This window comes from Ammospiza caudacuta, chromosome 3 (genome assembly GCF_027887145.1).
Source record: "Ammospiza caudacuta isolate bAmmCau1 chromosome 3, bAmmCau1.pri, whole genome shotgun sequence".
Taxonomy (NCBI): Eukaryota; Metazoa; Chordata; class Aves; order Passeriformes; family Passerellidae; genus Ammospiza; species Ammospiza caudacuta.
The window spans coordinates 92,426,690-92,442,546 of NC_080595.1; the positions used below are offsets into that span (position 1 = coordinate 92,426,690).

At 36.2% G+C, this 15,857-nt stretch overlaps 1 protein-coding gene across 6 annotated transcripts in view; it reads right to left on the minus strand.

Annotated features, from left to right (window-relative positions):
- DST (dystonin) overlaps nt 1-15,857 on the minus strand; it is a 289,185-nt gene that overhangs the window by 115,020 nt on the left and 158,308 nt on the right. For 4 of the 6 annotated variants that reach the window (XM_058802809.1, XM_058802808.1, XM_058802807.1 and 1 more), the window contains 5 exons: nt 15,461-15,654; nt 12,959-13,121; nt 12,191-12,274; nt 11,995-12,102; nt 11,159-11,257 (listed from right to left, as the gene is read on the minus strand). In XM_058802809.1, the coding sequence (XP_058658792.1) occupies nt 11,159-11,257; nt 11,995-12,102; nt 12,191-12,274; nt 12,959-13,121; nt 15,461-15,654 (648 nt within the window). Of the gene's footprint in view, nt 1-99; nt 3,267-3,821; nt 6,582-8,021; nt 9,627-11,158; nt 11,258-11,994; nt 12,103-12,190; nt 12,275-12,958; nt 13,122-15,460; nt 15,655-15,857 lie in introns of those variants that run through there. The other 2 variants (XM_058802811.1, XM_058802805.1) reach the window with 2 other exon arrangements.

Below are 15,857 nucleotides of genomic sequence, written 5' to 3' on the forward strand. Positions count from 1 at the left end.
ATTGTTGAAATATGTAACATTAATGTCTGTAGAAACACAATTCTATCACAATGCCATTATTATCACCACATAAACATAAAATTATTTCTTTTTTATTTACCACCACATGCATTACTATGACACTTTGATGTAGGAACAAAAATGGCACATAATTATTAACAATAAAAGAATACCTCAATTGATTTTTAATTATGATAAATGTGCTTATTCATACACACATGCAATCATTATAAAATTATTGATAGCAAGAAAAAGCATAGCTTCCCAGCCATTACTCAGCAGATAAAATCTCAAAAGCATTTGCATATAAAGTATCTTTGAATTGCTGCCTTTGCATTACCCTCAGGTAAGGATATATACAACCAGTATGGCATAACAGTATTTTGCACATTATGCACATGAATTACCAAATTACAATTAGGAAGAATACATTGCTTTTATGTCTACAGAAACAATAAAACATAAAAGTAAAATACTGAGACATTTAATCTTTTTCTGCACAGGAAAACATTCTCCCTTTCATATAAGTACAATCTGTTAGGTCGACACTTATCAATACTGAGAAAACACAGTCAAGCCCTTCCATGTACCATAAGTACAAATTAAAACATTTTATTTCAATGAATTTTTTTAAGAATTTGATATGTAATTGTAATTCATTTACCTATTAGAGCAGAAGACAATTCTAAGAAAAAAAAAATAACATGAAATTAGAGAAAAACTCAGGACAGGAAACACAACTTTCTGGTGTAAGCAGCCCCTTAAAATTAATGAAATACTAGTGTGAGAAAAAGTACTGATGCATGTGTGCTTACTACACTGCAGGTTTAATTCCTGTATATATTATTGCCACTCTTGTAAAACAAATGGTATCTGCAGACTCGTAATTTTAATTTAAGTAACAAGTCACCTTAAATACTGCACTGTGTTCACTCACAAAATGGTCAATCCCTCTCAACCTTATTGTAAGAATATGAGTATTGTCTCACCTAAATCTACCCACTTTGAACTAATACTAACTTCATCAACTTCAGTATAGTTTCTCATTTACACTACCTGCATGCAAAGTAATGACAGACAAGGCCTTCAGGTAAAGACTGAACACATAGATTGCATTTTGAAATTATTAATCTGCCTATCTATAAATTTCAGTTTTGCAATAAGTAATATCTAATTCCAGTTTCAGTGGTTTATGCTAATTAGTTGTTCATAACAATTAGTTTTACAGCAACTAATTATTGCTAGAAAACACCACTTATGATTTTCCATAAAAGCCATCACAGATATTTTCCTTAACTTTAACAGGTTTTAAAGCAGAGCCCAAAAGAAGTATTAATATCTTTTGTCCACTATGAATTATAGTAAAGACTGGAAATTCCTGTTTTCATGGGCTGAGCTGCTTCTAACAACCGCAGCCCAGTGTGGCAATCAAAAACAGCTCTATCTAAAGCTTCTTTGTAGGTTATCTTCTTCTTAGTTTTGGGGCATGTTAAAACTTTACCGTGAAATTTTTCATCCTTCATCTTTGTAGCTGTGACAGCATCAATGATACCATTCTTAATCGCATCTTCCATTGTGAGTCTGGAATGAGACTTTGGATCTATCAAGCCACCAGTCAAGTACTGATACTCCAGGCAGCGCATGCCCATGTCTTTGTCTATGGCACTTAAATGCACGGCCTCAACAGCTGACATAACAGTGTTCCTTACAGGATGAATGATCCCAGTAAAGATCAGCTCACACTGCTGGATTTGCTTGGCACAGCCATCATCAATTAACTCCCTTTGCAAAGCCTCTGAAACACTGTACTTTTTCCCTGTGAATGGATCAATTACACCTCCTGTACTAACCTGAGCTTCAAGACATCGGAGGGCAGTAACTCTGTCCACCAAATTTTTGCGTGAGGCTTTCAAGACTGGAATTCTTTCATTGGTTTCAGAAAGCCAGAACCCTGCAATAGGACTGTTTACATCTTTATTTGGCTGTGAACTGCTAACCAAGATATCACCAAACTCATTAACTGCGATGAGGCCCTCCTTATATTTGCTGACTAACGCTCTGTCAATTCTACCCTGATTTAAGGTCTCCTCAATATTAAACTGTACACCCGTTTTAAGATCTGTAAGCAAAAGAAAAGAATTTCCATCAGAGTCAAAACACGTAGACTCCTTCCAATCAAATTCCTGTTTCGAAAGCTCAAGATATGTAGCTTTATCAATATAATTTTTTTTATAAGCCTCATATGAAGTCATTTCACTTCCTGTGTCAACATTTATTACAGAAGTTTTATGACTTTTCTCTGCTGATGGGCTGCTTATTTTCCTTTCACCAACTGGAAGCAGAAAGCATTTACTGCTTACACTGAACAAACACATTTTCAGCAAATCACAGTAGTACATAGCTTTCCTGTTATTTGGATTGTGGAAACATTTTGCATTACTTGAAGGCTCATGCAAAAATTTTAAAATTGTGTTATTAAGCAAGCCAAGCTGCACAGCAGCTTCTGGAGGTACACGAACACTTCTTACAGGATCAATAACCCCCCCACATGCAATTTGAGCCTCAAGGATATTTTTACCTTTTTGTCTTTCTAAAAGTTGAGCTTCCACAGCCTGAAATACAGACAGCACTTTGCCAGAACAGCAATAACCTAGAACAGCTTTCTCTGCCTCAAGCAGTCTACTCTTGAATTCACTATCTGCAAGCCCTCTAATAACTGAATCATCAACAGAGAATTTCTGACCTGTTGTGGGATCAATAATGAAACCAGTAGCTGCTTGGGCCTCTAAAAATGCTAAGGCCAGTGCTTTTCCCATTATTTTTTTCTTTGCTGCCAAAGCAAAAGAGAGTACCTCTTTGCTGGATTCAAGGTACAGCCCAGCTATAGCTGTAGGTTTAGTTAAAAATTTTTCAAGACTTTTCTGAACCTCACCAACAGTTTTCTGCCCTGCAATGAGCTGCTCAACAGTGAGCCTGTCTAAAAGTTTAACTTCAGTCAACTGCCTGGCAGTTACATCATGTCGGAGACCTTGAAATTTAATAGCATCATATTCCTCTGTAAAACATTCCAGCTGAGTAGCATCATCAACAGTCCTCAAAACCTCTTCTCCTAAGAAAGAGCTCATCTTTGCAAAGTCTTCTTTCCTAAACCCTTCTGAAGTTTTGTATCCCTGAAACATTCTCTCTTCATTACCAAAAGTCTTGTCATTTTCTTGGTTTAATGTTGTGACTTCAACATGCATGTCATAGTGCTTGTTCTTCACTATCTGTAAATAGGAAGTTTTTGACACAGTGAGAAATACAACTGCAGACTAAGCTGTACACATAATTCACTCCTAAATCCACCACCAGAGAAACCAAAGGAAGAACTTGAATGCAAGTCAGAAAGGAGAACCACTAGTAGGATTGGCAAGCAGAGATATATAAATAGCTTGAGTTTTGAATGCATTTGCCATTTCAAATATTTATTCAATAACAGGAATATGACTAGACTAAACATCAGTAACTGTTGTTTGTAACTATATGAGCTTACTGCTGTTAATCAAAACTTACTTTGACCAATAAAGATACAACAGTGTATGTGAATTTATTTTCAATACAGGTTTTTAAAATAATCTTTCTTAGACATTAACAAACCTGGTAGTAAGATCTAATATAAAGCTCTTTGTGTTAAGTAAGACAGAAGGGGTTCCCTTCACCAAGACATGAACATAAGAAATACTAAACAGTATAGTAATAAAGCATAACCAAAACCAGCCAACCAAATGGACTAGTAAAAGGCACCGTTAGGAAGGCAAACCCTCACAAAATGTAGTGTGTACCTCCAAGGGATGCAGTTTTACCAATCCTAATTCATGTTTTGAGTCTTCTCCATGTCTAATGGTTTGTCTGGAACTGTGTAGGTTCCTGTTCCTCAATGTGTCCCTTTCAGATGTTCCAGAGATTTGGCTTGCTTTATCAAAAGTTATCTGGAACTGTGTACTCGTCTGTGAGACAAACTCCGTAAAAGACTGGGAACTTGAATCTTCTAATGATTGGTTTATGCTTGACATCTGAAACTGCACCTCTCTTGGCACTGTGTCATCAGCACTCACATACAATGTATTTTCTTCTATTTGATCAGATTTAAAACCTGATCTTTCCTTTTTCTGCCTTAACAAAGGTGAGGTACGTGGAGGAAGCTGTTCAAATTCTTTAGCTGCAGTCTCACTCAGGAAATTGAAATCATTTCCTCTTCTCTCACAGCTCAATTTAAATCCAGAATCTTGGAGATCATTATTTTGCTGAACTTCATTCTGAAATGAAAGAAATCTCTGTTCACTCTCCCTGACCTGCAGATCCATCTTCTGTTTCAAGCTCTCAACCATGCGCTTCTGCACTTCCAATTCTTCCTCGAGTTTCCTGCACTTCTGGTGATAGTCCATCTCAGCCTGCTTCCCTTGCTGTAGTTGTTCGTGACATTTTTTGAGCCTTTCTTGCAGATCTTCCATTTGCCTCTTGTACAACATGATGTTTTCCTCAGCCATATGCTTTTCTTGCTGAAGAGCAACACATTCGAGTTTTATACCAGATATGTCCTTTTCTGTCATGCTATGGGATTCCAGTAATTTTTCAACTTTTTTCCTAAATTCCTCTGCAGAGTGTTTAAACTTAATGGATTCTTCCTGAAATAGAATCATCTTCTTGCGTGCCATCTGTTCATCCAGAGTCTTCTGATGGAGTTCGTCCTGCAATTTTTTTAATTTGCTACTTAGTTCTTGTATATGAGCTTGTTGTAGTGCCATCTTCTGCTCACTCATTCTCTTTTCCACAGTTAGAGCATTCATCTGAGCATTTAAATTTTTAACCTCCCGGTCAATGCTAAGGGCGGACACATTTTGTTTATCACATTTTTGTTTATAGTCACTAGCTAAGTCTTTTGTTTTTGCAAGATCAACTTCTAGGCTTTTGATTTTACATATGAATTCTTGCTCAATTATTGTTTGTTTGTGCAATTGTTCATTTGTTGTACGCAATTGTTCTTTGAAACCATCTGCTAGGGCTTTCAAAGCATCATTTTTCCTCTGAATATTTTCTTTTTCCAAAGCCATCTTCTCTGATTCAGACTGAATTTTCTTCATCAGTAGTTTTGTTTCAGTATTCCATTTATTAAGGTCTTCTATCTGTCTTTTCAATGTTTCTGACACCTGATTGCTTTTGGTTAATTCATTCTTCAGCATCTGAATTTCATGCTGGTTTTCTTTCTCTACTTTAGTTTTTTGAATCAATTCTTCTTTAATTTTCCTATATTGGTCTTGAAGATTATTTGCTTCTCCTTTACATGACTGTGTTCTATGTTCAGCTGCCAGCTTCTCTTTTTGAAGAAAACTGATTTGTGAATTTAAATGTTTGATAGTTATTTCAGTTTTTGTCTGTGATCTGGTTAATTCCTCTATTTCTCTTTTTAGCTGTGTCTTTTCTTGCTGAACAGACTTCAGGTCCTCCTGATAGTTCATCTTAAGTTTTTTAAGTTCCATATTTTCTTGCATGACCTCTTCAGCTTTACCTGTGGTTCTCTGTAGTTGCCTGTCCAGTTCTTTCAACTGTTGCAAATATCCCTGCTCTACCTGGTCTTTGTCCTCCAACTTAATTTTTAGACATTTAAGTTCACTGTTGACTTTATCTAGTTTTTCTTTTAATAAACGAGACTTTTCTTCTGTCGATGATTTTTGAAGTTCAATTTCATTCAGTTCATATTTCAGGTCTTTAATAGTTTTATCGGCTTTTTTGTTAGCAAGGGTCAACTCATCTATCTTTTGTTTAAGCTCTTCTACTTTTTTGGCTTCTAGTTTCTTTTGGAAGCTCATAATTTCAGAATCAATCCTACACTGGCTGCCTGGCCCAGCTGTGAAAGTTGGCAGGGAAGTTTCTCTAATCACAGAGTATGTGCCTTCAACAATCTTCCTTCTGGATTCAGTTGTTTCTCTTTCTTGCAGTTTTATTTCTGATAGGTTCCCTTTAAAGTCAAGATCTTGTTCCATTTGCTTGATGAGCTTCATAAGTTTCTCTTCCCCATCTGTTTTTTTCTTCAGTTCCTGCATCAAGGTTTTTTTTTGTTTCTCTAAATCATGAAGATTAGTATCTTTTCTTCTTAGAAGGTCTTCAAGGTTTCTTCTGGTAAAGGTGCTTTCTTCTATTTGATTTCGAAAAGCACGGAGGTTTTCTTCCAGTATACTCCTTTGTGTCTCTGCCTGAAAAATGAACTGCCTAACACACTCCAACTCCTGCTCTGCATCTGCTTTCTCTCTCTCAATGCTTTCTAGATCTATACGACACTGCTTTGCCTCTTGCTCAGCCTTGGTCTTCTGAAGACAGATCTCTTCCATCTCCTTCTGCTGCTTCTTCCGCTCTTTTTCTGCAGCTTCTCTCACTTTAGGGAGCTCCTGTTCCACTTGGCTTTTTTGTTTCTTCATATTCTCCAACATCTCCTCAAGTGTTTTTACCTTTCCCATGAGTTTTTTATTCTCATCAGCTGTGCTATTTTGCTGTGCCATTAGATCTGAATACGCCTGACGTGCGGATGCTTCCTTACTCCTTAAAATCTGTAAAAGAATAACATAAGTTGGAATGCACTTTTGTAATACAGCGTATGGAATGTATTAGGCTCTTAGAAAAGCAGAAGGGAAAATACTTACTCATGCATGCATGGTATGTCCAGAAAGCAGGATGAGCAGTTCCCACCACCATCACCTTCTCTTGAAGGCTTCAGGAAGTTACCATTAGCTAAATATGAAACCCTTGGCAAAGACATCCACAAAGCGAAGAAATCCTGCAGCCTCTCACTTCAGTCAGATGCTTCTTAGCAGAAAGCAGCACCAAACAGCTCACTTTGGCTGTCTCTCCAAACAAATAGGCAGAGCAAACAATGACCTGAATACAGTGTGCAAGAATTCCCAAAGAGAAAGTGGCCTACCATTTCTCAATCAGTTCAGCAGGATCTGGAAAAAGGATTTAAGCTTGCAAGCAGAAATGACACAAGAAAAGTTTGGAAATCCCCTCCAAGAAAAGAAACAGTATCTTAGAGCCAAGATGCAGCAGGTCCATAAATATCCAAACCCCCACACATCTGCTCTCCACAGTGTGCTCGCCAGCCCCAGTGCCCCCACTGACCCAGCTGGGGGACCAGCGAGAGCACAGCTGCTCTGCAGCGCAGACACACAGCTGTAAACAGGGTAATTAGGAAAATCCCAATGAAAACCAGCTGGCTGGTAGTCTCCATATATTGGCAGATCCAGAGCAAGTCCTTTGAGCAAGGAGTGTAATCACCAGTGATAATATGGTTGAAACTATACATACCTTGTCTTCATTAGCACTGCTGCGGTGCTAAGTTACCAAATGTGAGCTAACATGAAGTAAGAACACACCTATATTCCTATGATCATACAAACAGGGCAAAGGGTAACGACAGCAACGTTTTCAAACAAACAAACCATTGGGTTACTTTAAATTTACCAGATTTACTTGATTTTTTGTATGATATCTGAGACCTTTCTTAAAAGGCTAATGCAAAGGCAGCTTCTCCAGTTTCTCTCCATATTTCCCTGTATTATAATTTTGAACAGCCCCCAATACAAACAAAGTATGTAAATTGATTTGTTATCAGATCTTTTATACTCACATAAACACAAAATATAATGTATTATGCTTGAAAAAGAAGACCTAAAAATATAGTACAGTAACTGCATCTTCTTAGATTTCATTTTTCTAGTCAACATGCTGAGCATCAGTTGGGTGGAGAAAAGGATGGCAAATATTAACATCAAATAAACAAAAATATTAATTTCTAAGAACTTAAAAATCTTAAGCACCTCAAAATGTACAGTAATTGATACATGATTAGCATATTCATTGTTTAAATTATGCTCAATCAATCTTAAATCACTTGACCTTGACATATTTTGTGATTCAAATGCTGATTTGCATTGATTTAGAATCATTCTTAGATTAACTCTTTCATTTGCATTGCTTAAAAACTCGGGTACCTTAACAACAGTGGTGCTCCTTTTCTCTTCATTATGTTTCTCTTTCTTTTTTTCCTTTTCTTGTTTTTCAAATGAGGCTTTTATGCCTACTTTTTCACTGAATATTTTCTGGAGTTCAGTGGTTTTTGCGGGGATCTTTGTGCTATTACCCTCATCTCTACTGTCTGCTTCTGAAACTGTCCATAGATCTTTGCATTTCTGACCCTGTTCTAGCCTGTCTTCTCCACTCTGCTTCCTCCCACTTCTATTTATGCTGTCCAAACCATAAGTGTTACCCTGTGGCATTTTCTTCACACTTACTTTTTCATAGTGACTTAAAAGCTTTTTTGTTAGTTCATGTTCCAATAATGGAAAATAATCCTCTCCTCCAGAAAAAATTCCTGAGAGACCTAAATTTTCATTTAAATCACCAGCACTTCCTAACAATTCTGTACCTAAATGCTGATCATTCTGCAGTGGTGACACTTGAAAATCTAATGGATAAGATTCAGAGACTTTTGCTGCACAGTCACTCTCTGAGATATTTCCTGAAGAAAGAGCCAAAATTTCTTGCTCTTTATTCTTGGCTTTATTTGAATTTAAATTTGATTTTTCTAGGATTTCATTTTCTACTAGGACGTAATCTTTATTCAGAGATGCTTCCTCCAGTTTGTGAATATTCCTTTCAACACTACAATAAACACCTGGATTACTCATAGATTGCAAATTTAACTTAGCATTCTCACTTCCATCGTGCACTGCCAGCTCTCTGAAAGAGGACGCAACTTTCTCTAAAGATGTTACATCTGTTGCACGTGAACGAGAACCACCTTTTTCATCATACACTTGAAACTCTCTGTCTTCAGAGTTTAAAGTATTATGGCTTTTGTTTTCTGTAAAGCACTGCTTTTTATGCTGACACTGAAAATGAGTTCTCTGTGAAAAATGTTGCTGTTTGTACGGGCTGATACCCAGGGCCTGCTCTGCAGTTTTTGGAGTTACTTCAGCTTTCTTTGTTGTTAGGTCAAAATCAGTTTCTGATTGCATCTCACATTCTTCCTTTGTTGAAACATCACTCCCTGCCCTTCTTGAATTTTTTTTTCCTTTGGTTTTGTGTATCATTTCCACTTTAGGCAACTTCTTTGATTTCCCCTCTGTTTTCTGTCTCTCTTCATTAGCAATTTGCTCCTTTAACATTTCACCAGGATCATTGTTCACACTCACACAGATTTCAGTTGAAATGAAACAATCTTTTCTGCCATTTTTTTCTTCTTTAGTTTGATTCCCAAAACCCATTAAACTGTCCTGCTCTGTATGTAGCTTACTGTCTCTGTTGCCACTAATGCTGCTTTCTTGACCACTGACATTTAAAAGTTGCTTAAATGTTCTATCAGTTTTGAGTTTATCGTATCTGTCTACATTTAATTTTCTTCTGTTCATTTCCACTTTATTTTCCGGGTATTCAGGTTTACAGGAAGCGGTCTGGTTTTGCAAATATCCCACATCCATCATGCTTTCATTAGGTTTCTTTTCTTCTCTCAGTTCAAGATCTTCATTACATCCCAAAGGTTGAAAGCCTTCAGCTGACTTCACAGGTTGCTGGAGTTGATTCTCTCCTGGTAAACTCTGAGCATGACAGCACATGGATTAAACTGTGATATGATGGAAAGTTTATTATTTTTCCCTTATTCTCTGTTTTCTTAATGCCATTACTGAGAGTTAGAAAGAAGGACTGGCATAAAAGAAAATTTTGGAAGAATCACAGACTTCAGAGGTCTGTGAAGAATTTTTCTTCCCAGAAGAAAAATACCCTCATTCCTCTTTCAAAAGTGATTATTCTTTTTCTGGTTTGCTACCTTAATTAAAGAGAAAAAAACTCCATTATATTATTTTGAGACTGGAAACCTGCTTAGGTTATCTTCAAAGAAGCTACCAAAAATTTAGAAGGCTAACAGAGGAGGAAGGAAGATGGAGGATATTTGATTTCAAAAAAAACAGCAGCCCTGGAGACACAGAGCAGACAAATTGTAAACATTTTGGAAGATTCCACTTGTTCTTGAAGAACATGAAGTCTATTGACATTCACAGATTTCCTGATCCTTGTTATTTGACTGACTTTTTATCCTTGATGCTATTATCATTACTAGTCATACTAAATCCTCAGTTATAATGGCTACTTATCAATAAATATTATGTATTTCCATCAGTTTGCTCCACCACTTGATGATGCCCAAAGACACATGCTGTTTTTAGTGTTGGTTCACAGGTATTCAATATCAAGAAAAGCCAATAAAGACAAAATCAGCACCAGATTTATATAACATTCATTTAGGAACTGTTTTTTTTTCTTTAACAATAACAATAAAATTTATACCCATATGGTAGTATTCTCCAAATTTATCCAATTTATTTAAAAAAATGTAGTCCTTAAGAATTACTAAAAATTTTCTTTTTCTGAGAGACAGTTTTCAAAAGAAAGTGAAAAATTTAGAGTGTTGGTTTTTATTTTCTCTCTCGATTATTTGGAAGGTTTACTCTGCAGCAAACATGTATTTTGAAAAATTCATCTGCCTAATGTCAATAACATACTCTTGCTAGTAAGATCCAACACTAAGCATAAATAAAATGCTGTCTGACCCCAAGGAATCAATACAGTAGAAAGGCAGGAGGAGAAACAAATCCTGAACAGATCAAACTAACTTCATAAATTAATTAAGAAGATATCTCATCTCCCTGTTGGAAGAACTTGTCAGTTAAGTGGACTAATCCATACTATGGAATATTAAAAATATGTATACGTAGGGTATACACAGTGAATTTGCCTTTTCAATGTCTGCTTTTATCCAAAAGTTCAAGCCCTAGGGTATTAAAATTGAAAGTATTAGTATTTAAACTTTAACTACATCTCCATCAGAGTGCAGTAAATCACATGATCATTCTAGGTGGAAGAAGTGGTAGAATGTCTAGATGGTAGAGGATTTTGCTTATCTGAATGATAACAGTGCTAACACTGCTACATTCCTGTTCAATGTGCACTACATAAGGAATTTTAGTTTTCCACGTCTGCTGGTAACTTTGTGAATTATTCCAACAGGTATATTGCTCTTTGTTAGCCTAGATGTTCTTTTTGCTTGGTTGACAGCCAGAGAATGACCTACCTCTTCCTCTTCCAGTCTTTTCAAGGAATCACCTGCAAACTTCATGTATTGGGTCATCAAGGTCACTAAGGCAGTGTACCGGGTCCGTAGATCCATGAACTGTAGAGGAACAAAGGGGGGGGTAAGTGTCATAGAAGTAAATACTCCCATTAAGCTTCAAAGAAGTGATAGACACTGCTCTAGAACCTATCCTGATTTTCATTTCAAAATCATCATTGTGGAATCCAAAGTTCTAATTTTGATTCCAGAATTCAATGCTGTCAACAAGGTGCACTTGAACAAATATATCCTAAGGATCTATGAGCAGATCCATAAGAAGAAGAAACAGAATACAATGTTTTGACTTTGCAGCCACTTGATACTTCCCCCTGTAAGAAAAGGTTTCAAGAGGGAGAAGCCATGCTTGTCACTGTTCCTCTCTCTAAGAGGTAGCAGGGAGACAGATTTATCTTTCTCAACCAAATGAGGCTGATTTGCCTTAGAATCTATCAAAGCATTCAGATCCAGTAAGTTTTACTATGGCCAAGATGAACTTCTTGTTTACTGTGATCAAGATCCAGTCAAGAGGTAGTTCTAAACAGTTTTACTGAGGCACAGTTCTCATACAGCTTTTTATCATTTGGATGACATTTTAATCAGCTGCATTGTGCTGTCTTGCTACCAAACTGCAGCATAAGGAACAAGAGAATATTTGTTATACCATGTGTCTATAGAGAAAAAACCCAGACTTTTTTGGATTACCGTATTTAATAATTAATAAATCCAAAACTTAATTCTTGTGTTTACTCTGTTTCAAGCAAAGACTCACACTTTCCTGCCATAAGAAACCCATTTACCTCTTGAATAATGAAGTCTGATGAGCTTTGAATTCTTCGTCGCTTTACAGGAGATTTTTGTTGGGAGTCAACCATAGCTCTGTAGGTCATGGTCTGCAACTCATAGTCCTGTACAAGAGAAAATACACAAAATCATTGGCATTATACATGACACTGACACTAAAAGATAGGACTATAAGTGTAATATTATTGTTACCTTCACAGCAGCTGAGTATTGTTCTGAATATTTCTGGCATTCATCTATTTTGCTTTGTTTCATTTCAATCTCAGAAACCAGCATCTGTAAATTATGAATGTACATTTTCAGCTTAAAAAGTTCCTTTTATTACCATTATAATTAACATTTCTACATTATCTAACATTATCTAACATAAATAGATGGCTCATTAACATCTACTTTATCTAATATGCTCCTATCCATATGTGTACAAGTAATTATGCTCAAGCCTATGTCCTCAACTTAATCAGATTTACAGTACAGAAGTAGTGAAAAAACCTGCCATGTTAATAGTTCATGAATGAACTTAAAATCAGGAATATATCATTACATGCATATAATTTATTATCCAGTCTATTTATACTGTATTTCCTTCTTGCAGGAGACACATGTTGAGTTTAGCTCTGCTTCCATGAAAATATTTCTACATCCATAAATAAAAAACCAGCACTGAATATGGAATTATGTGGTAAGGCAAGTCCAGAAGTTTTAAGGTTTTGATGTTCTTGCACACTTGAGGACCAAACAATTTGGTCTATATGACAGTGACAATTATCACTGGGTGATATATTCATGGCTGCACTAGAAACACAAAATCATAAAATCTGGTGATTACTTGGAGCTTTACAGTAAGGGCTGATGCGTATAAGCCATTCGTATTAATAAACAATATTGAGATCACTGATATTTTAATTCTTTGGTCAGTGCTTACCACAGTGGTTTGCAACAATGACATCCCCTTCATACCTTGTGTTGGTTCAATTGCTTAGCCAATGCTTTGCTATTCTCAGGATGTATTTCTTGAATCTTTCGCTGAGTATCTTCCACTTGTTGAATCCAAGTGTCCAAAGAATTGTAAGTATCTTTATAATACTTCAGAGATTTATTAATACCTTCTAAGTCACGCAACCTGATTTTATTTTATAAGATAAAGCAAAGGGGAGAAGATTATTATTAAAGACAAAAAATACAACACTAAGGCAAATACAGCTTTAAAGGCTTCAAATGCCTTAGCTCTGTTGCAGTTCACAGCATAAAACCTGGTGTAGCCCTAATTAAACAGCAAATTCACTTCTCAAACACTAGGGCTTCCCAGCTTGAGGAACTCTTTCCATTTGTCATAAAGGACATCCAGGAGAGATCCTACTATGCAAGAAATTCTATATATCCCTCATTAGAGTGTTCAACTGCTTGAAGCTCCAGGAGCACTGGAAACCCCAGGAAAGAGGGAGGGCTCTGCTACTGCAATCAGCTCTGTTACAAGAAGGGAGAGTATTTAAAATGTGGCCTATGAATCAAGAAGGAGAGTGCCATGCTGGAGTCAAGTAGTGGTTCACCATACTCTCCCATAAAACAGCAGGAGTTACACTAAAACTGAACACTGTAAATATGCTAATGTGCAAAAGTAATTCAACATATACATCTAATTTTAAATCATGGTTTTGACCTAAAAAGAGAAGTCTGTGTATTTCTTTAAAGTAATTTCCATACTGAGGGAGATACTGACAGTTTTTCTTTCACGATCCTAAACCGTTACTTGTTATCATGGTGTGATTTTGGTGGTTGCTCTATGCAGAGCCAGGAGTTACACTCGATGATCCTTGTGGGCTCCTTCTAACTCAGGATATTCTATGATTCTACTTAAAAGATCATATAAATATGACCACTCAACACCGCAGAATAAACAGAAATATACAACCTTTTACAGTTCAACTTGGAATCAATACTTTCAATTGCTGTAGTGTTGTTCTTAAGATGCCAAAAGGAGATTTAAAAAGAGCAAGCAAAGGAAATTTTTTTTCTCAAGTTTCATACTTAAGCAAGTTTTAAAGTTTAAGAACCATGAAAAAGAGAAAGGATCATGAAAACTGCAGCCAATATTTGTACATAGGTTTCGTATAATGATTATCAGTGTCAAGCTGGTAGGAAGAAGCAGAGATAATATTTACAGAAAGCAGCTTGTTTAAAACTCTGTACTGCAGTTACTACAATCTGTCCTGTTTACACCAGAAGTCACTATGTATTAGCAGTCATTTTTCAGCATATTCTGTTCAGGATACAGTCCTGGCAGGAGAGCATGTGGTTCATGCTTACTCTCTTGAAGAAATAGGAACACTTCAGTACCTCATAAAACCCCTGTTTAATAATTTAAATTATGTCACACTAACAACTGATGAAAAATCAGAGGTGGAACTTTAGCTAGCTATTCTGCAGCCAGCTTTAAATGAGTGACCTTTTTCCCATCTTCCTTCTAACTTCCAGCAATGTTGAACAGACAAACTAAACTAGTTAATTACAAGTGAATAACTTCAATATTGCACCTGAATGTACATTCAGTCCTCAGAAAAGGAGGACAAAAATGTGACAGGTTGTTGTGCGACTTTTACATCAACAGCGCCATCTTCAATGTTCTTTTTCAGGCTATCTATAATGACAAACTAAAGTACATTTCAAAGGAAATAAGTTCAGACAGTACAGAATTCCTCAACACTTGCCCAACACTTTTTCCTTCCGCCTCTACAGTTCCGCGTCCTTTACATACAGGAAACAGGACTGTAGAGACTGAAGAAAAAAGCATTTCCAGGAATTTCATGTATGGACATCTTCAGAAATACAGGGAGGTGTGTTCTGCTGTATCTGCATATCTGCATTGGCAGGTGCACTTGAGCATCATTTTTCAGTATCAGCTTGACAGTAAAGGGCTGAAATCAGAGCACTATCTCTACTGGATATTAAAAAAAATAAAAGGCACTTCACAAAAAAGTTATTGCACCACAAATTATCACAGATGTCCATGGAAGCTAAGAACTTCCAGACTTAACACTTGAGTAACTAAAAGCAAATTAACATGAATCCAATCATAACTGATGAATCAGCTCACCAATTTAGCCCATCAGAACTAATTATGTGGAGAAACAGATGGTATTTCCATAGGCCTGCCAGCCATTTCTTCAGGTTTCATTTTTTAAAAAGAAAAATGACAATTTATCTCCACTGTGTATCAATAAATTGTAAGTTTCTGTATCTTGTTCATCTTTTGGAGCTTAACAGCCACAGGCATTTCCAGTGGAAAAGTAAGGCAAGGTTGCCAACAGCACAATAAAGGTGTTCATCCCAGCACATTCCAAAAACAGTTCAGAAAACTATTCAGACCTGTTTTAACATTCATTTCTGATTGTTTTGCCTCAGAAATAAATTTTTAAAAACAGTCTAAAACATGAACAGAATATAATAAAAAGTCATACAAACCTATTTTCAATTTGAGAATGAACATTTTGCCACCTCTCAGCCAACTGATCAACTTTTTCTTTATGCCAGTCAAAGTCAAGATCACGTTCCTTGTGCATTTTAAACATCTGATCACTGATCATCTTTGCCTTCTGCAGTTCATCCTCTAAGGCATGGAATGTTTGTCTTTTCTCATCCACCTCAGATCTCCATTGCTAGTAGGTGATAAAAAAAGTTGTAAACAACTGTTAATTATGACACTATTTTATAAATTAGTATTTTACACAAGTATGCTGTATAAATGAATAAATGAAAATATTTCAGTTAGTATTTTATTCTGCTTGCTCAAATACTCAAGTGGCACTAGAATGGGTTTGAAGCAATAAACAGCTAAATAATTCTAAGTAACAGCAATCCC